Here is a 22390-nt window from a genome sequence, read left to right on the forward strand (position 1 = left end):
AATATAAACCACCACCACAACAACAAAAATATGTAAAACCATCTCGAGAGTGTCATATATTTGGATTTTCACCTCCTGCCCTAAAACTTCTCAGAAAGCCTTGCACGTAGTAGTGGATGGTAAGTGTGAAAAAATGAGTGTATCATTAAGGTCCCTGCTCGACCAATTTTATTTTGAAACTCAGGTACCAGTGCCTGGTACCATAGGAGATGCTCAGTGAATATTTGTGGGATGAAATTCTTGAGGAATCTCAAAGTCTTGCTGTCAACTGACTAAAGCCCTCAAGTCTCCTTGCTTGGTCTACCTGCCTAACAAACCAAGACAAAAAGTTGAAAGGCCTAGAAGACATCTTATCTTCATGTCTAAACCCCTGGTGATGCCATAAGAAAACCCTAGACCCGTGGGTCCCAACCTTGGTGTCCCTAAGCTTCTAAAGGGCTAAGAGACAAACAGCTGGCAGTCCAAGGGTGGCTGTCACACTTGAAGTCTCCATGAACTTGGACTTCTCATCTGACAAAGCTGCTCCAGGCAACTGTAGCCTCAGAGATCTCCACCTAGGCTGGATGGTCTCCGCTCAGGTGGTAACTCGTCTTCCATGCCATCCAGAAGCAGTGACTGGCAGCTATCTCTAATGCTGGTTTGTAAAATTCAGGAAATCACATTGTTAATCATTTCCATTTGTTGGATGGACAGACTCTTCAAAACACACAAAAACGCTTGTCCATCAAACAAATGAAGGGGTTGAGAATTAGGGGGTGAAAAACATTGGGACATATTACCCTAAGCTTCAAGCTACTAACATCAGATGTCGGTCCCACCTTTGGTTCAGAAGAATCAAATTATGTCGTAGTTATTTTTCAGCTCAAGCTAGTTCCTTATATGGGGCAAGTGTGCTTGTGGGAAATGAAGGAAACTGTAGGAAGGAAGAGAGGGTGTGTATCCATTGGGACTTTTTTGGTTGCCAGCCACCTATTCTGACAACATGATGCTCCCACCACAGGCCTCAGGGCAGTTGGTGTAGCGTGCAAGAAGGGACTAGAGGAGTCTAAACCCTGGGCTTCTTGAAGCCAGAGCCCATGTCTGATGATTCTTGGAAATCCCAGCACCCACCTCATTCCTGGCACCTTAGAGGCACGCAGTTAGTAACGTAAGTGAACTGAGCACTCCTCAGAGGGCTCATTTTGGGTCACATGGTATGTGTGGCCCCTTCACTGTGGGCCACTGTCAGCCCTCCCAGGAATTCTTCCCCAGGTACCAGTCATGTGCCAGGCTCTCCCCAAAACCCAGAGCCTTCATGGTGGATAATGTTGGGTTACTGGGGACATACCAGGCTGTGCGTTCTGGAGGCTCTGGTTTAATGACTGTGTAGATTTGCTTACTTAGAATTTTCAGGCTGATTTGACAGGGTTTTGAAGTGGGGGTGGAAGAGGTGACAGAGGGAAAGGCCTTCTACTAGCAGCTGACTCTGGTCCAACTTGTAACTGGACCAGAGGGAGAAAGAGCCCATATAAGGAACTGCCTCGCCAAGGACAGTGGACTGAGGCAGAGATCATCAGAGAGTACCGTCCTGCACCCTTCCCTCCTTCCCTCTTTCTCATATATTAAGAGATGCGTGAATAGCTGCTCAGTGCCAGAGGCTCTGTGTGGTCATAGTGGGGATACGTAGATGTAGGACAGGTTGTCACTGCTTTTCAGAAGCTCACAGCCTTGCTCGCAAGGCAGCAGGTGTGACCTTGGTTGTTCTGAGATGTGCTGTGGCTGTGGTGTAGATAGTACTTGCCCTGGTGGCTCAGAGGCAAGGGAGCTCCTTTTTAGCTGTTGTCTGGGTCGGTTTCATGGAGAAGGACTTTGAGCTGAGATTTGAAATAGGATTTTTCTGGCTGAGATGGAAGAGGGCATTCTATCACACGGCTCAGTGGCTGTAATCATGATGGTCCTATTGGCCAAAAGAAGTAATTGAAGAGGACCAGATTTGGAGGAAATTGTAAAGAAATTAAGAAGTCAGTAGGAACAACTTCCTTCCCTACCTCGTATCTGGTTGTCTTCTGCCTAGAGTGTCAGTCATGACCTAGGCCGCAAAAGACATTTTGTGTGTGCGTTTGTGTTTGTGTGTGCATGCATGCACACATACGCAGAATTGAAATCACATCCACTTGGCTACCATTTGTGACAGTCAGAATCCTAACGTTGTAGTAGAGGGTAAAGCGTCTAAGAGTTGAAGACCTAGATTCTAGTCGTGGCTTGTCCCTTTTTTTTTTTTTTTTCGGTACGCAGGCCTTTCACTGCTGTGGCCTCTCCCTTAGCGGAGCACAGGCTCCGGATGCGCAGGCTCAGCGGCCATGGCTCACGGGCCCAGCCGCTCCGCGGCTTGTGGGATCTTCCCAGACCGGGTCACGAACCCGCATCCCCTGCATCGGCAGGCGGACTCTCAACCACTGCACCACCAGGGAAGCCCCGTCCCATTTGCTTTGATTTGGGGGAGATTACTTTGCCTTTGTAATCTGCAGTTATCTACTATCTAAGTTTGGAATATTTCTTCATGTTTTATAAGGTGATGCAATTCATTGCACACAAGTACTTTCTGAACAAATAAAAGGTGTTAACTGTGATATTTCCAGGAGGCAGGCACTTTGCTCTATTTCTAAAAAATGAAAGGACAACGGATTGCTGTCCCAGTACTTCTGTCCAAAGTTCTGACCCCCCGGGAGATGGCAGAGCAGGGCTGGGGGTGAGGCTGGCAGAGCTTCCCTCCCCTAGCTTTCCTGGTCATGTGTGTTGAAGAACAGCTCATGGACAGTGGAACAATTGCGTGGAGGTTAAGTCTTGTGCCTCTAAATCAAGCAAAGAGGTTGGCCAGAAAGTGTGAGGGCTCCCATCCTGGGGAGAACGCCTTATGCCCTTTCCCAAACCGCCTGTCTGTTGGCTGTCTATCTCTATCTCTCAGCCCAGCTTTGGGTCCCTGGACTGCTGTCCGAATCTGAAGACAGCCCTCTCCGTAGATCTGCCCTCCTCCCCTGCTGCCTGCCCCACCCGTGGAAGTACGAATCTAAGCGGGGGCATTTTCCCCAGCTCTGAAATAACCTGGGCCAGGAAACAGCCGGACCCTCCCAGTCCAACCAGTCCTTGGTGAAGAAAGAGTGCCCTCTAGTGGGCGTTGTCTGGAGCTGCTCCGGATCCATGTCACAGCTCAGCCAAGGACGAAACAACCGGCTCGTGGCCCTCCTGCCAAGGATCTCGAAACTGCCTTTGGGTTTGGTTTGTTTTTCTCCTTGTGTGAAGAAAAATAAATAAAGAACAGCAGGAGACCAGTTGTGAGAGCAGCTCCGACAGTGCTCTGACAGCCTCCTTATCTTGTGAGGTTCACCAAAGAACCCCAGGGCCAGTGATGGCAGCAAGGTAGACTGTGACATTGGGTGCTTTTGAAAGGGCATGTGACAATTTCTATATACATCACTTACCTGTCTTGGCCGGTCTCTTCCATGAGGGGTTAGATTTATGAGAAGGAAACTCTATTGAAGAATGATTACTAAAAGGGTTAAATATCTTTTTGGGTGACCCTCCGTGGAGAGCAAATCCACTGCAGTTGATTTCATTTTTGGTAGTGGAAGTGTACAGATCTGACTGTTAAAACCCTGTATATACTGGCATAAACAGGGGATTTTTCCCTTTAAAACCTGTTTCAGTAAAAGCTGTTGGGTGGGGAGCATAGCGGGGCGGGGGCTAGGGAGAGTGCAGGACACCCATCAGGGGAGCAGGAACCTGATCATATGTGATGGTTGCTGGATTAGGTAACAGCTCCGCTGGTTGAAATTGGATCTTGGAGGGTGAGTGTTAACATATCTGGTGTCCTGGCGAAAGGTTCATTTGAGACCTGCATGGTGCCACAGAGATAAAAAAGGAGCTTTTAAATAATCATTTTGTCTCCTACTTGCCAGAGTGCCGGCTTCAAGCAGTAAATAGGTAACATCACTCTGCTTAGACATATCGGCCTTTTCATTTATTTATTTAATGTTGGTGGGATTTTTTTTAAACTCCCTGGCCGAACAGTTTCTCGTACCAGTGAATCTCAACACGCATTTTTTTTGGGGGGGTACGCGGGCCTCTCACTGTTGTGAAGCCCCAACACCCATTTTTATAGTGGTACATTTGGATGCTGCTCCTTCTGGGCAGAAATCTGTACATGCAGTGTTGTTTATTGGTCCCTCCGGGGCTCTGCCCAGCACACATACACAGCCCAAGACCCTCAGAAACAGAATCTTCCATGTAAAATAGTGGAAGAGGAAAGTTTTCTTTTGCTTATATTGTGTATGTGTGTGTGTGTGTGTGTGTGCAGTTATGGTGGTGGATCTGACACATACTCTGAAATTTCTATTTTCACAATCATTTGAGTATAATTTAAAGGGTGTAATTTGGAGAAGACTGTTTTTTTTTTTTTTCCCACACTTTTCTGTTCTTTTATTTTCTTCAAATCTCTGGTTTGGGGCCAATTTATGTGTCCTGAACTCTGAGTATAAATGCAAGCAACACTGATGTTATGGTACATTGTATTTCTAGCATACCAGTTTCTTCTTGGCCACATTTAGAAATCAATTATATGAAATCTTAGTGAATCCAAATTTCTTTTTGAAGAGTATTTGTTTACAGGATTCATCAAATTATATAAAAGCTAAGCGAAATGATAACACTCTTACTGTGCGTGTGTGTTTTTTTTTCCCCCAGCTAAATGTATCTTTCACACCTGAGGGGGGAAAAAAAGAGTCAGTATAGATTACGGCTTTACCCTCTGTGATAGTCCTGGAACTTCTTTGGTGGGTAGGGGGGTTATGCTGTATCCTTTCAGTGTCTTTGGCCAGCTTTAGCAATTTCCTTTCTTATTTCATTTAAAACCAGTTAGATTTCAAGACCAAGAAAAATATTAATTAGGTAGGTGTACAGAGTTTGTGTGGATGTTTTGTGCTTCCCGTTGATTGTTTAAACGAAAAAGTGGGGCATGGGCGTGGGTGCAACTGAGAGAGGCTGGGAAGGGAAAATATTTTCAGAGGTAAATATTGGGCACATGGGAAATACTAGTAGTAACATGCCCACCTAGTCACCTACCTAGTACCTGGAAAAACTAGAACCAGCACTTTGGTCTGTGCATGCCTATCTCTTTGCCTCTCTTTCTCCTCTCATAACGAATTGAACTTTGCTAGAGGAGCAAGCTAATGGGGTGAGCAGGTCAGTCTTAGGCACAGGTGCTGTCTGACGATGCTCATCATCACCTCAGGTAAGGCAGTGTTTAGGTAGCCCTAGGAAAGCATGTCTTCACCATTAAGATGACATGATTATTTTTTGCTTTGCTAACATTGTTGCGACCAGAAACCATTACAAGATCTGTCAGTGCTGGATCTGTCAGGAAGGATTGTTACAGAGTGGTGAGGAGGAAGCACTTGGAGGCATCACTGCCTGGCTCAGGTGTTAGCAGCCTCAGCATCTCGGGGAGGTTGCCCGTCAGCCGAAGTTTGCAGCCTCTTCTGGGATACACTGGCCATATTAGTGTCAAGTTTTGCCTCAGCACCAGTTTTTTAATGATCAAGCAAAAGTGCAACAATTACAGAATGGCTCAGAGTTGATCTTCTTTTTCTTTTTTCATTTGTAAATGGCCCATAGATATTTTTCGTTGGTAAAGTAATTAAAATTCATTCAATAAAATTCACTGGGGAAACATCCATAAACCCCATGTAAATGCCCTCACCTGGTAGAATTCACTGGGCTGTACAGGCCAGGAAGGAGGGGTTCCTGGGCTCTAAGCCCAGCTGCTTGGGGGGTCACATTCTTTTCCGCACCTTTAGGGACTGGTATTCAGGAAATGGTCACTGCATTCATTTCCTTTCTTAAGGAAACCTTTGTTAGTGGTGATATGTTCTTCTGAGGGCTTTGTAGATCTGAGTAAATAAATTCAAGGAACTGAATAACATGACTAAATCTTTATTATTCTAAGATTGAAGGGACAGTTTCCCATTACAAAAGAAGGATTTCTTTGGAAAAAGGTCCAAAATAAACCTCCAGGATCCCCTAACCTGTGCCATTAACAATGTAGCAATTTTCTTTTAGTGCAGCAGAATATTAAAAATTCAGATGCAAGAGGAGAACCTGGGTCCTGAAATGTGGGCTTGTTGTGCGTCAGGGTGGACTTCCTTCTTCCCTCCCCAGCTAACTGCCTTCCTCGCGTCCTCCCTTCCCTCCTCCTGTCATTTCTTACTTCATGGGGTGTGGGGGGCACGTGTCCCTACCCTGTGCCTTTAATCCTCCTGTCCCTAACTGCCACCCCTGGTCCACGTGGCTTGACCTTCCACTTGACTGTCTCCTGTTTCATGAAAGCAAAGCTGCCGTTTTCCTTTTAGCACAGGAATCGGGCTTTCCTTTGAAACAACTTCCAAGGTTGCTTCTTGTCATGCCTGTTAGAAGCCAGGAGCGTGTGGACACAGCCAGCAGTTATGCTGGTATTATACGTGATGAAGTGTCCTGAATGTCTCCATGTCCCCTCGGATTGAGCTCAGATCCACCTTCCCTGTCACAGCTCCGTGGGGCTGCCTTGCTAGGGCTCAGGAGACAACTGCACCTGGCACCGTCCCTGTGGTGCTCACCAGATGCATCCTGGCTGGAAACAGTTCTGGACTCTCTGGCTGCGCCAGTGCTCACATACCCACCAGGCCGCGTAGACCCTGCCATCTCCATCCCCAAGATGTGAACCAGCATGGGACGCCTTCTCCTCTGTCTTTAATCATGTTCCTCCTTCCCTACCCTCAATTTGTTTTTAATTGGAAATTCTTTTCGTGTTCGCTCTCAACAAAGACTTGGCTGCTGACAAGTAAACTGGGCTCAGATGAGTGATTTACTTTATGGCAGGTTGTATGAAGGTAGTAAAAAGAGACTGCCTAGCTCTTCTGCTGATTTACTAAATCACTTGATCTCTTTCAGTCCAAATCACCCCCTCATCCCCCGCAAATGGTCATGGTGTTTTAATAAAAAGCAGCCTCTAACAGAGCTGAGCCTCCTCCATCCTATCAGAATACCGGCTTCTCTGAATCCCTGAGACAGCTTGTTAAAAGGACCTCACCCTTGTTTGTACCAGGATGGAGTTCTTATCACCCGGAACAGATTGATCTCAATGTGGGGAGATGGAAATCCCTAGTCCAGGGGAGAGGTCTTAACACTTCACTCCAAATTAACTGGATTTGCCTGGCTTAGATTATTTTGGAGATGAAAATTCAGGCTGATCGAATATTACAAAGTCAATGAGTGTAAAACCACAACCTCACAGAAATCTAAAATTAGAAATGAAGAAGGAAGTGCTTTTCCTTGAATTAAAATTTGGCAGTTTGGGGATGAAAGTGAAAATTACATTGCTATAATTATTTTTGTTTTGTAGATTTGAAATTTCTTTCACTGTGGTAAAATATGCATAACCTAAAACTTATCATTATAACTATTTTTGAGAGGACAGTCCAGTGGCATTAAGTACATTTGCATTGTTGTGCAGCCATCACCACCATCCACCTCTAGAACACTTTTCATCTTCCCAAGATGAAACTCTGTACCGGTTAAGCACAAACTCCTTATCCCCGCCCTCCCTGCAGCCCGTGGTACCCACCGGTCTACTTTCTGCCTCCATCAATTTGACTATGCTAGGTACCTCATATGATGGGATATAATTAACTTGGGGAACAAAGCAAATCTCTCCTTGCATTTTCTCCTCCTCCATCTCTTTTTCCAACCCATTGCTCAGATGCCATATTGCAAGTAATTTGAGACTTAGCCAAACAGTACATTGGGAGCTTTTTTTTTTTTTTTTTTTTTTTGCGGTACGCGGGCCTCTCACTGTTGTGGCCTCTCCCGTTGCGGAGCACAGGCTCCACACGCGCAGGCTCAGCAGCCATGGCTCACGGGCCCAGCCGCTCCGCGGCACGTGGGATCTTCCCAGACCGGGGCACGAACTCGTGTCCCCTGCCTCGGCAGGCGGACTCTCAACCACTGCGCCACCAGGGAAGCCCACACTGGGAGCTTTTTGTTGTTATTGTTAAACTTTGCTTCATTGGGTTACTCTTAACACCTCCCCACTCTTTTGGGTCTTCCCGCAGTTTTGAGTATCCGGGGAGCGCAGGAAGAAGAGCCAACAGACCCCCAGCTGATGCGACTGGACAACATGCTGCTGGCGGAGGGGGTGGCCGGGCCAGAGAAGGGTGGCGGCTCGGCCGCGGCGGCTGCGGCGGCGGCAGCTTCTGGAGGCGCCGGTTCCGACAACTCGGTGGAGCATTCTGATTACAGAGCCAAACTCTCACAGATCAGACAAATCTACCACACGGAGCTGGAGAAATACGAGCAGGTAACCACAGCCCTGTGGGGTCTGGGCACCCCCCACCCCCAGCCCTTCAGGGAAAGGGCGGAGGCATCAGGAAACTCAGGCCTGTGGGCGCCGAGGCAGGCAGCTTTTCCTGGAGACTAACATCTGGGGTCCAGCATCTCCGGCCTCACCCCAGAGCCACTTGCTGAACCTGAGCCCACCGAGTCCTTGGTGTCCACTGTTGAAAGCCCGGGCAAACTAGAGATAAAGCCATTAAAAAAAAGTGGAAGTTGTAAATGATGATTTCAGGAAACATCCATAGTCAATATAAGGAAAACTCAGTTCCTGGAGCTCCAGAGTGTTTCCCTATGCGCATGCAGCCCCGGGGCTCTCAGGGTCATGAGCAGAGGGTCATGGTGCTCATGGAATCCTATGGGAACGGACACTAAAGTCCCTCACTCTACCTAGATTCAGTTCAAATGGGAGTCAAACATGTTCTGCTTTTTATATATGGTATGCAATACAAGGCACACCTCCCGCTATAAGAAAAGTAGAGGGTCTCAGGGGACCCCTGGAGTCAGACAAAGTTGAATTCCAGTCCTGACACTCGACTAAATGGTCTCTGGGATCCAGTGGTCCACATACTATACCCTAAAAGCTGGTGGTATTTGGCAAAGAGCTGTGGATTTGGAGTCTAGGATATCAAAGAGCCATAAAAATCATATGAAGGAAAGGCTAAGAAAGGCTTTAAGTCATAGAACAGTATATAAATGTTGTACAGTATTCTAATTATAATAGCGCCCCTCTCTACTGGAGGACCCCCCCACACATACACACACATGTGAATTTTTTTAAATTTATTTATTTATTCATTTATTTAATTTTTGGCTGCATTGGGTCTTCGTTGCTGTGTGCGGGCTTTCTCTAGTTGAGGCAAGCGGGGGCTACTCTTCGTTGCAGTGCGTGGGCATCTCACTGCAGTGCGTGGGCTTCTCATTGCGGTGGCTTCTCTTGTTGTGGAGCACAGGCTCTAGGCACGTGGGCTTCAGTAGTTGTGGCACGTGGGCTCAGTAGTTGTGGCTCATGGGCTCTAGAGCGCAGGCTCAGTAGCTGTGGCGCAAGGGCTTAGTTGCTCCGTGGCATGTGGGATCTTCCCGGACCAGGGCTCGAACCCGGGTCCCCTGCATTGGCAGACGGATTCCTAACCACTGCGCCACCAGGGAAGCCCCCACATGTGAATTTACATATCAATATTGCTTCCTCTGGTCAGTATGAGCAATACTACTTTATTAGGAGTCCCTTAACATCAGGCTGTCCTCCCATTATTTAGGTGACAGATATATTTGTTGTCATCTCTTTGGATGTGACATTGTCCTGAAGTTCTAAGTTAACTTACTTTCATTGAATTGTTAGGTTTATGGCTTTCTTTTCTTTTTTAAGAGTCACAGAAGAAGGGGGAGAAAAAGCAAAAAGTGGAAGACCCTGTACCGTCCACTTATGACTGTCTAGGTAGAAGGCAATGCCAACTTAATAGAAAATTTAAATTTTAAAATAGAAATAGGCATTTTAAAATTTAAAGTGAAGAAAGTTTCATTATTGCACTCCTATCTACCTTTGAAATGGATTTCTACAAAGTCCCTTCTTTTATGAGGGAAAAAGGTGTGAAGCTGGAAGCCAAGCGTGGTGAATTTCAACCATGAGACAGGTGTAGGGAGGGTTCAAGGGGAGGAAAATAAAAGCAATCTTGTGGTAAGAACCTGTGGATCATCACCCTCCACCTTCCTGAGAAAGAACAAACATTCTTATCACGGTGTAGGCTCATGTAGACATTTCCTCAGTTCCCAGGAGAGGCTCAGCTCAGGTAAGCTGGCTGATCTATGACAGCTTCCCTACCTGGGCCATCATGTTAGGGTTCAGAGTCTGCCCCAACCAATGGGATAACTTGGGAAGACACATGGGGACATTTGCTAACAAGGTCCCTAGCTGGCCTCTTGGGTTCTTGCTACTCTGTGCTTTCCCTATTTTACCTTCACTGCTAAGCTTGGCCTCTGGCATAACAACCTATCTAGACCTAGTATCCAGGTTAACTCATGCCAAACTCCAGGGGTACACGAAGAGTGTGGCTTCCTCCCTAAACCTATAACTGGAATGGATGTTAGGCTGGATGGTGTTTAAAACTGGCTTTCTTCTTAGCTCAGGTTGCCAGCAACATAGACGAATGGACTGTTTCCTTGATTTAACCCCCCCTTGTCTCACTCTTCCATCCTCATCCAAAATGACTAAAACAATTTTGTCAACTTAACTGCACTTGTTCCTCAAGGTAATTTTAAGATTGGATCCTCCAGACAGGTACTGTCATCATCTCCATTTCAATACAGGTGAGGAACTGGAGGTCAAAGAGGTTAGGTGATTTATATGGGTCACACATCCAAAGGAGGGACAGAGTTGACCCTGGAAGCCAGATTTTGACCCTTAGCCCAAAGGCTTTTATTGGAACAATACCCAGCCACACTTAACATGGAACAAGTGTGGACGTCTGTAGACAATGAAGTAACCGGCTTGACCTCTCTGTTACTTTCATGGACTAGACTGATGCTCTCTAAGAGAGGCTAGTGATAAAAAACTATTCTCCTTCAGAAACTTCTCATAGATATCTACCTATTCTAAATAATAGTCATGCTGGAAATTGGGAACTTAAGGAAAAACTCCATCAGTGCAGAGCAAATTAGGTAAATGTAGTAGTCGTCTGTATTTGTTATTCTTAAAAAACGCTAAAAAATCATTTCCTTATTTCTTTGGGCATTTTCTGGGTAAGAACTGAATACTGTTTAACATACTCTATGAGCTTAATAATTTATTAATATGAGTTGTATTGTTAATTATAGTAAATAGCAGATTATAAGGAAATTATGCCATTAACCTTCTAGCTAGTATGTCTGAGAGGTAGATCTTCATTTTTTTCTGTAAGCATTCCTTGCGGGAGCTTTCTTAAAAATAGGAAACCTTAGTAAAAATATCAGTCTCTGTTTTAGTAGTACGTAGATGGTTACCAAACTGACTATTTAAGAGTTGATTCTGTTGTTTTAGTTTGGTTTGGTTTGGTTTTAGTTTGGTGATGGTAGATAACCAGAGGATCAATTAGCTTTCCTGTAAGTAGCTACCATAACCCTACTCACCCCTCCCCCACTCCCCCCCCAAAAAACCCCCCAACATGAATCAGCCATTGTTTCACCCTGAGGTTATTAGATAAGTCTAGAGACTTTCATTCAAAAGAAAAGAAGGAAATTGTTTTCTTCATTAAAAGGGGCTGGTAAAACACTTTTTCAGCAGATCATGTTGGAAGCTAAGGTATTTAAGAGCTAGCATATTCTAATAGATAAAACCGTGATATCCAGAGACCTGAATTTTGTTCCAAGTGTTATTCTAAAAAACGATACTCTTGTAGTTTTGCAGAGTTCTTCACTTTTTTGTTTCTGTGAATAATGCTGCCAGGGCATTGACAAGGCTCAGTCTCTAAGGCCGAACCCAGGTGGGTTAGGTCCATAAGAAAGTCTTAACATCCCAGTCACGTTCATTGCTGAAATTGACAGCCAAATCCAGTTTGAAGCAGTAAGAGAAGAAGGTGGGCTGAGAGAGGGCAGGAAGGAGGCTTCAAGTCTAGGATTAAATTGCTTAAACTCAAGCAGGATTTTCTAAGAGAGCTTCTCTTGGGTAGGCTGCTCCCAGAAGGGCCTTTGCCCTGGAACTTGGGATGTCTCCTTTCAGAAAGCGTCCACTTTCTGGGGGCAGCTGGAGGGGTAGCTCCAGGAGGTGTACCACCTTTAGGACAGTCTGCAGCAGAGTCTCCTCTGTCACAGAAACCTTCAGCCGGCGAGGGTCCTATTTAATTAACGACTGTCATCCCCACTCTTCCCAATTCCATCAGGAGCGCCTGACTTCATGGGAGCAGCACAGCTTCTGAAGGTGCCGAGCTTGGGGGAACTGAGGAGGAGGCGTGGGTAGTTCAGGTCCTGGAAAAATCTGGATCACTGTGTTCTGTCTGTCTAAAATGGACTTGGAACTCCTCTGCACTGTCTGTTGTGTGTTCCTGAGCAGCTGTGGAGCAGCTGCCTTGCTCCACCTCAGCAGTGGGTGAAAAGACTCCACTGTCTGTTCGGGGCAGAGCAGAAAGGGGCCCGGGATCCAATGCCCTAAATAAGCATCAGATATTGTGAGTATTTTTATTCACCGTAAGGAAGCACATCATTATTAGCCGAGCACTGTGGCTTCCCAGCAGAGAGCAAGTGCACTTGACAATACCTCCTTCACGTCCAGTCCCTCCTCCCTGTGAGCCCCCATCAAGGGGGGAGGCTGCAGCCCAGCGGGGGATGAAGCGTTTCTCCAGAAAGCCGCTTAGGATGCCTGCAGTGTGCCTCCCCCCGCCACGCCCCACCCCGACTTCTCATAGACTTGCTGCCAGCTCGCTGCCAGGTTTTATCTCCCTCCCTTGTTGAGGCTAGGGAGAGATGAAGCTTATAGTAAGGTCTTGTGTTTAGGTAGCAGTTTTCTTAGTAAGAGCAAAATGCTATTGGACCTGATCTTCTGTGGATTGTCTTCAGCATATGCCTGCAGAGTAGAAAGAAGGTATTTGTGACCCCCTTTAGTTTTACCACGGGGCAGACTGAAGCCTGGAGAGGTTTGCCCAATCGTGATCCTATGCTGGGTTTCTAAGTTCTCTGTACTTTGAAGAGATAATAATGACACAATTTATATGGCCAGACACAAAGATAGTAACTCATGTAGTCCTTACCACACCCTTTGAGGTACTGTCATCCCCATTTCACAAACAGGGAAGACGAGATACAGGGATCTTACATAACTAACCAAGGCCCCAGAGCGAAGTGAGTTCCAGTGCAGGATCTGAACGCAGGCAGTCTGTGCTCTTAGCCCACTGCTACGTTCATGTGAGTGATTTACTCCATCTGCAGGTCACTGCCCAAGAGCATGGGCACTGCTAGCCTTGCTGAAGGGTTAGGAATGATTAAATCCACTCTCGGACAAATAAAACGAAGTACTGAGTAGTGAAAGGATTTGCCCACATACTCACGGAGGCAGGTCAAAACCCAGGCCTCCCAGCCTTCAGTGTAGACACAGCCCAGTGGATGCATCTGCCTTTGTATCTTTGGCCAGCCGACCTCGAAGGATTTCTTGGAGAAATGAACAGTAAATATGTTATTGTTACTGCATAATTGACAGCTATGAAGGGCTTGGTGCTGTAAAAAACAAGGGCAATGCAGTGTTAGCATCAATGGGCATGTTTCCACTGTTAATATTAAGTTGAACCCTTTGAGTCCTTAGTTCTTCAACTCTCACAGCATCAAGTTGCCTGTTTTTGTTACAATCTTATACAGTTTTACAACATTACTGTGAGTTAACCTGTGAGTAGATATTTTATTGAATGTTCACTAATTAAACCAGACTACAGAGATGATAAGTAATAGTAACTAAGAGAAAGGGCAGTGGTGCTCTGAGGAGCAGATTCAGGGTCTGGGAAAGAACAGACACCCTGGCCTGGATGAGGATGTGTTCAGATCCTGCCTCAGCTGCTGTTTTTTGCTGTGGGCCTTCATCTCTTGGAGCCACAGTTTTCCCAACTGTAAAATAAGGAGTTGGGAAAAATGATCTCCAATTTCACTTCCAGAGCTGAGAGTATGTTGGTCTCTAAACTGAGAGTTTTCCTTTCTGCAGGGATAACTCCTGAATCCTCTAATTCATGTTTGGATGTGGGTTTTTTTTTGTTTTTGTTTGTTTTTTTAACCTATTCCCTTTGTGTTATAGACATAGCAGATCTTCAGAAGACCGGCATAGGAGGGAGTTCTTACGATAAAACTAGAAGTAGAGGGCTTCCCTGGTGGCGCAGTGGTTGAGGGTCCTCCTGCCGATGCAGGGGACGTGGGTTCGTGCCCCGGTCCGGGAAGATCCCACATGCCGCAGAGCGGCTGGGCCCGTGAGCCATGGCCGCTGAGCCTGCGCGTCCAGAGCCTGTGCTCCGCAACGGGAGAGGCCACAACAGTGAGAGGCCCGCGTACCACAAAAAAAAAAAGACTAGAAGTAGAAATAGATTGATGAGAAATCTCCCAGAAGAGTTATCAGAGCTTTTAACTCCATGATTCCACTCTTCGGGCTGTTTATGCTAAATTGAGTATTTGGAAGCTTTAACATATCAGAGATAAGGGCAAGGCAGAAAGTTCATGCTATATTTGGCCCCAAACTCTCTTTGACTGTTAACATTGGGGTGAAGGGTTGTGAAGTGTGTTTTATACTACTGTTCATGTTCTCATCTTTCATAGTAGTAAAATCATGAAAAATAATTGATTTTGAAAAATAATTAAGAATTTTCTTTTCCCTTTAAAAAAATCTACATCATGGCCAAAAAATATAATCAAATGGGCTGAAAAGGATTTCCAGGCATCATTTATTTTTTCTGATTTGACAAAATGCCACAAACTAGCCCACTTTCCTTACCTGCACACGTCTCTAGAAAGACCTACACAGCCTCACATCAAGTGTGCTGAGGCTTGGACCCTCACCACACCCCATGTCTGTCATCCTGCCATTCCAGGCATGTAATGAGTTCACCACCCACGTGATGAATCTCCTGCGAGAGCAAAGCCGGACCAGGCCCATCTCCCCGAAGGAGATCGAGCGGATGGTCAGTATCATCCACCGCAAGTTCAGCTCCATCCAGATGCAGCTCAAGCAGAGCACGTGTGAGGCCGTCATGATCCTGCGTTCCCGGTTTCTGGATGCGCGGTGAGTCCCCAGGAGGGGTCTGTCCTTTGGGAAAACCACTGATCCAGGGTTGGAATCCACGGCTGGCCCTCTCCAAAGACTACGTTGTCATCATGTTCAAGGCTAAGCCAAGTGGTAGCCTGAGAAAGGTTCTTAGGTCAGGGAAAGGAGTGCTGAGAGGGTGGATAACCATTGGTTTTATACGGCTCCAGGAAAATGTGTCATGGGAGGGGATATTTTTTATGGCCACTGCTACTCACTCTTCATGAGAAGCAAGGATGACTTAGCTACGGGGACAGAAAAGGCAGGACTTTTTGTTTTCATACCACTAGGTGTCTCTTTCACAGGAATAGGTTGTAACTATGGGCCCGTACAGGTCTTACTAGGTACTGCAATGACATATTTTCTCCAAGAAAGTTCTGATTGAGAGCTGGGAATCTTTGCCACAGTATATGTAGGCAGAGAGGGCACCCAGTTCGAGTCAACAAATATTTATAACTAGATTACCATGTGTCCTACTCTGGGCTGAGTTTTAGGGGCACAAAGATGAAAAGATGAAGAAGACATGGTCCCTTGGGCACAGAGGGGCAAGGGAGTGGTCTGATATGGGCCAGATTTTCAATCAAGATTTGATGTTTTCTATCTGACATTAACTTGTGACCTAATTTGTGAGGTCAAAGAATTCAGTTGAAATCACGGATAGAAAGGTCCTTTACGACAAAAACTGAGACTATAGAACAAGTAGTCAGTTCTTGGTCCTCCTACCCTCTAGACCAATGGATTTGTACCAATCCCTTTGATTTCTTTGGCTTCTGTTATCCAGCCTGTAAAATGGTGATATCATATCTTTCATCTACTCTAGGGGAGTGTGTTGATAATTGATCTAATAAATAAGTTTTCAGAGTATGGATATCCTTTGTGATCTACAGTTCATCTTAAATTAGCCATCTTCTGTAAATGCAGATTTCATCATTCATTGTTTCAATTCCTGAATATAATCCCAACATATGGTTTTTATTATTGAAACATTAGGTATGTCAGGGTCATATACCATTTAATAATCTGTAGTTTTGTTCCTTTTCATTCAGACACCCAAATGCTCTGCTTTTAAAATTTTTTCACCCCGGAAATCATGTATTATTCAGCTCTCTTACCTGTACTTTTCTCTCTCTTCACAAGTGTGGTCTTTACAGTTCACAGACCTCTTTAAAACTCCCTGGCACCTCCTAAACTCCCTTTTATTCATTGTGTTTTGGGTCACGTGGAATATGAAATAAGAATGCCACCTAGCAAACTGTATCTCTGGGCTAATAGAATTCCATAGAGTAAGTCAAGAGAAAGTACAAATGAAGAGAGCTGTTCCCAGCAGAGCATGGTGATGAGTGGGGGAAGGCACAGGCCCTCTGAAGCAGGAACCCCCTGTGCATCTCCCTCGCCCCGTGGCCTGCTGCCAGCCTGGCTTCTTTAAAGCAGGCCGTTCCGCACGGTACAAAGTGCAAGTGGCTGGTGGCCTGTGTCTGGGTCTTTCCCCTGTGCTGTGGCCGCTGCCACTCTGCATGTGTTGTTTACATCCCCATGGTAACTCCCCTCGTTAAAATGCTGGAGTTGGCATTTATGTTGGCAGATACTGAAAAAAAAAAAAAGAAAAGTTGGGCCCAGACTGGGTTCTTTTCAAGAAAGAAATCAGAGAGAAGGGAGGAGCAGAATCATTTTCTCATAGGATTTCTTCTCTCAGTAACTCTGCTGTGGCCAGCAGAAGGTCAGACTCTAAAAGACACGAAACTAGGCGAGCTTTGTACACAGTTCCTTTCACTTCCACCAGCCTTTGCCTAGATTGTTCCAGTTGGCACCAGAAGGACAATCACTGTAAGAGAGGGTCTCTTTCCTGCTTTGGCTGCAACCTTTGAATCATTGCCTCTGAGCCAAGGTTCAAAACTAAAACAACTAACCTTTTGTCTTTGTTATTAGCATTTACTTAGAGGTATGTATATTTAGTATCGCTGAAAAAATATGACCCCAAGTGCCAACCCAAGGCTAAGCAAATGGTTTTTCCAGCTCAAAAATAAACGTTTGCCTGGACTTCCTGATTGTGGTAGCTAATATCATTGCTTCTAGTTCTATCTATAATTGGGAAAGCTAGCTAAACACACTTTACTAAGAAAGACACATTCACTGCTGATGTTCATGTGCTTCTCTAAACCATGCATCCGATGGACAGAGCTTCATCGGAAAAGATTTCTTGGAAGCCACAATACAAGGAGGACTTGATTTAGTAACAGGATTAGTCTTCGTAATGTAATGGGTATGCAGAATTGAATGTTACTGCTTTGTTGTGTAACATTCCTTGTATTTTGTGTTGCTGAAGAACAGATTACCACAAATTTAGCAGCTTAGAACAACACAAAGTTATTATCTCACAGTTTCTGTTGTTCAGGAGCCTGGGCAGGCTAACCTGGGTTCTCTGCTCTAGTCTCACAGAGCTGCAATCCAGGGGTCAGCTGAGGCCATGCTCTTATCTGAAGCTCATTCCAGTAGGGGCATAATTCAGTTCCTTGTGATTGTAGAACTGAGGTCCCCAGATCCTAGAAGCTGCCCTCTCCATAGGCAGCTTACAAGTTGGCTCCTTGCTTTCTTCCTGGAGAATGTCACCATTTTAAGGCTTTAACCTAATCTCCCATTTCATTAACGCAAAGTCAACTGATTGGTAACTTAATCACAGGAATGATATCCTGTTATTTTCACAGTGCCCCCCAACACATACACTCAAGGGAAAGGGATGTACCCCAGGGTGGAATCTTACATATCTTCTTAGGATTCTGCCTTCCACACTCCCCAGCTGAGCATTTGGGCCAGGTTTTGTCCACTCAAGTCATATCCTTTTTGTCTTCCTTATAGCGCCAGAAAAGTTTAACTTAAAAATTCCACTCATTCATTCCTTCACTCAACATTTATTATTTCAGCTTTATATCAAGCATTGTGCTGTAAAACTTGGTAAGCTTATTGTCAGGACTACAATAATTCTTTGAGAGAGAGAACTTGTAAACCCTTTTAATGGTTTTCTAACAATACAGTAATTTTATCTTGTTTTTTTTAAAATAACATCTTGCTAGAAAAAACAATAAGAACCTAAACACATGGTTGGAAGTACACCTCTGCACTTCACCCTGGTAGATGGAGTTACCTAAAATGATTAGCAAAGAGGACGGTGAGAAAGAGGAAAGGACATCCAATAAGGTCTGGCCAAACTGGCACTGTATTTAGATTTATTTACTTCTCTGAGTTTTTACTCTCTGTCAAATGCTATATTAGCCACTGGAATAACAAAGATGAAAAAATGCATGTAAATGTGGGTCCTGCCTTCAAGAGCTCATAACCTCCTGGGACAGGTGCTCTTATAACAGCATAAAACTGCACATGATCACAGGAAGTACATCTGCCAAATTTACCCAAAGGGGAGAGAGAATCGAAAATCAGGGAGAGGCAGACAGTGCTGAATCTCAGAGGAGTATGATGTTTAACAAATAGAAAGAATCACAGAAGCAAAGTAAACAACATAATTTAACTTCAACAGGCATTACTTACTGGAATGCATACTATGTGTTGGGCAGCAGGGTTTCAAATATGTGTGAAACATGGTTCCTCTCCTTGAGAATTTGCTGTTTAGTTGGGAATACCCATGTAAAGTTGTGGCAAATGCTGTGGGAGAGAAATACACAGGGTGGTATGAAAAGGCAAGGGAACATGAACGCCGTTGAGTGTCTTTGGGGAATGGAGAAGCATATGATGTAGCTGGATGAAATTATGTAGAGCATGTGTAGGATTGGAGGGAAATGAGACACTAGGGAGGGGCTAGATCCACTGAAAGACCTTAACTGTATCAGCAAATATTTCAACTTGGTCCTATGAAGCAGCAGAAACTCTGAGCTGTTTAAGGAGGGAATATAGTAATTTATAGTGTAAGTTCTCAAGTTGCACTTCTTAGATTCAGATTCTTGCTACAACCCTGACTGCCTTTGTGACCCAGGGTAAGTGGCTTATCCTCTCTAAGACTCAGTTTTTGTGTTTCTAAAATGGGGATAATTCTATACAAGAATAAATAATATATTAAAAACGTATAGTGTCTGGAACATAGTATTCACACCATAATTCAGCTATAATATAGTAAGGTTCAGTAATTATATATTATTTATTATTATTATTATTATTATTTTCATGATCAGATCCATGGTTTGGAGGAATTCCTCTAGTGATTTTCTTGAAGATGAGCTGAATTCAAAGAAACGGTAGGAGACCACTGTTGAGGTGTGTGCTTCTCAAACTGGGGAAATACAGAATAAGTATGAAAAACCTTCCCCATTTTACTCAAGTATTTAGAAGAAAATATTCTTATTTTAAGATAAACATTGGTATGTGATGGAATAGACTACAGCAGGAGGTTTTGGAGCCATTTCGTGCTTTTGATGGTGTGCACCAGGGCTGTGAGTCCATGCTCTCCTTCCAGGAGGGTTGCTTGGCCATGATTTAGGGAAAGCATCAGTATGGAGTTGCACTGTCTAGTCTGTGGCTTCTTGATTTTAAATTTAAATTAATTAAAATAGAAGTAAATAAAATTTAAAACTTTAGCACTCCAGTTATATGAGCCATATTTCAGCCACTCGATAGCCACATGCAGCTGATGGCTACTATATTGGAGAACAGAGAACATTTATTTTCCTCATTGCAGAAAGTGCTGTTGGACAGCACAACTAAGACCATTATATGACAGACTGTGGCTCCTCTAAACCCATTTCAAAAATAGCAACGACACTAAGGATGGAACAAAAGGGATAGATTTGAAAAATAGAACTGGTAAGACTTGCTCTGGGGCCTACCTTCCTCAAATTCCCATTATGCAAGAGCTTTTAATACACGCCTCATTTTTAGTGGGGCTTTTTAATCCAATCTGCCCAATTTCTGATGCTGGGTGACACAGAAACTCAGCATGATTTGGGAAAGTGGCTTAGGCTCGGCTTAATCTGGACAGATGTGGTTAATACCTATGGACAGATAGTGTTTATCTAGTAAGAGAGCAAGAAGAATTGAGAATCACTCCCAGATGCTGGCGCATGCTAGGTACTCAAATATTTGAAGGAATAAACAAACAAATGAATGGATGAACAAATTAGCAAATACAATGAACTCTGTATCTATGGTTATGTCATTATATAATACGGAAATAGAAGAAAATGGAGCTGGTTTGGGTGAAATGTGATACTAGTCTTAGAAACACAGAGTTTGTTGGAAGTGTCTGGGGTATGCAGTAGTACATGGGGCATTGGCTCTTAGGAGAGGCATTTGGTCAGAGATAATACATTTGGTTGTTAGCAACATATGTGCACAATACCTACACTCTTCACTCTTGAGTCACTGTGATTTGAAAGGTTCCATCCCTAAAATTTAATCAACTTCCACATTTCTTAAGTTTACCTGGATAACTGATGATCAAAGCTTTTGGTTGACTTGAAATAACAAATGTTAACTCACCAAGCTGAAAACACTTCCAGCCAAAGCAAAGAAACCAGGTGTCTTAGTTCAAGTAACCTTATTGTCAGAATTATATTATTTTTACTGGGTTTCTTGAAATTCTGCAAAATCCTAATTCTGGGGCTTCAAAGGCCCTAGATTAAGACAGCCACTGCACAAGGTGATAAGTGCATCCATCTGAGTAGATGAGACCACCTAAAGGAAGATTGCACGTCACCAGGAGGAGAGAGCCGGGAACAGCTGTCTGCACCATCCCTGCACCCCGGCTCATTCCAGAGAGGCTTCCTATGAGCTCAGTTGGAAGAGTCCCAAGAAATACACTGTAATGCTAATGCAAACAACTTGCAATTAGGGGAGCCTTCAGGGGCCACTTCCCCAGGCCTAAAACAACTGTTTTCTTTAGTCCAAGAGGAAGCCAGAGGTTATCCAAAGACTAGCTTGGAGACCGGGTTAGCCACTTGGCTACCTTCCTCAAATTCCCATCACGTAAGAGCTTTTAATACACGCCTCCTTTTTAGTTGGGCCTTTTAATCCAATCTGCCCAATTTCTGATGCTGGGTGACCCAGAAACTCAGCATGATTTGAGAGGGTGACTTGGGCTTGGCATAATCTGGGCAGATGTGGTTAATACCTATGGACAGATGGTGTTCATCCGGTAAAATCAGGCACTTTATTATGTTAATTAGTCCAAGTGGGACCCAGAAAATACAATATTAGCTGAATTTCCTGTCTAGCAAGGCGATTGGTGCTTTCTGTTGGCTTAAATCAGAAAATTCAATATCCTGGCATAACCAGGGATGTTCGGGAAATTTTTTTCCCCCATAAGGAAAAGCTTTTGATAAAGACTAGAAAGGCAGAAGTGCTAATGGAGCTAATTTAAAGATAGAGACCCCACCCCCTCAAGGAGGGCCAGCCAGCATCTGCAAGGAGCCAGGCATCCCTAAGCAAACCCCAGCTATCCTCAGGCCTTAGCAGGGAGGAGGCAACAAAGTGATTCTCACTTTAAATTAGTTCAATTAGCACTTTTGTTTTAAGAAGAAAAATGCTTTTATTCAAAAAGTGGTTTTCTTCATTTTAGCAAACCTATATATTAAAAAGATTTCTCTGGGCTTATGTTTTACCATTTAGCAGCTGTTCCTGCTTAGAAAGTGCTGCTTCTCTCCTTTCAAGGGAGGTCAAATAGTCAGGGGGTTAATTTCCATCCATTCTCACCCCCCTTCCCCATGCCTTTTAAAAATGTTGCATGCACTTATATGGAGATAGAAGAGAGAGAAAATAACTTTTTAAAAAAATATTTATTTATTAATTTGGTTGCTATGGGCCTTAGTTGTGGCAGGCAGTCTCCTTAGTTGCAGCAGGTGGGCTCCTTAGTTGTGGCTCACGGGCTCCTTTGTTGTGGCACATGGGCTCCTTAGTTGCAGCATGCATGTGGGATCTAGTTCCCTGACCAGGGATAAAACACGGGCCCCCTGCATTGGGAGTATGGAGTCTTAACCACTGTGCCACCAGGGAAGTCCAGACAACTTATTTTTAACTTCTGGCTACAGAGTCTCTGTGTAATTGCCAGGAGGCAATTTGTATACAAGAAAGAGGCTGGGTTTTGTAGTCAGGCAGACCTGAATTGATACTTTGGCCTTATAACCTACTAGTTGAGTGACCTTTGAACTCAGTTCTTCATTGGTAAATGGGAATAACCATAGCTACCTCACTAGTTGTGAAAAATGAATAATTTGAATTGATGGCTCTGAGGGGTATGGCCCAAGGCCTGGAACC

General features: G+C 44.5%; 1 protein-coding gene across 2 annotated transcripts in view; it reads left to right on the forward strand.

The window, feature by feature from the left end:
* The window catches only part of PBX1 (PBX homeobox 1), a 281478-nt gene that overhangs the window by 216392 nt on the left and 42696 nt on the right, over positions 1–22390 (forward strand). For both annotated transcript variants that reach the window (XM_082612858.1, XM_082612859.1), the window contains exons 3-4: positions 8121–8365; positions 14925–15115. In XM_082612858.1, coding sequence (XP_082468984.1) covers positions 8121–8365; positions 14925–15115 — 436 coding nt within the window. The remainder of the gene's footprint in view (positions 1–8120; positions 8366–14924; positions 15116–22390) is intronic.

The sequence above is a fragment of the Mesoplodon mirus genome, assembly GCF_964341445.2.
Source record: "Mesoplodon mirus genome assembly, chromosome: 3".
In the NCBI taxonomy this organism is placed as follows: Eukaryota; Metazoa; Chordata; class Mammalia; order Artiodactyla; family Ziphiidae; genus Mesoplodon; species Mesoplodon mirus.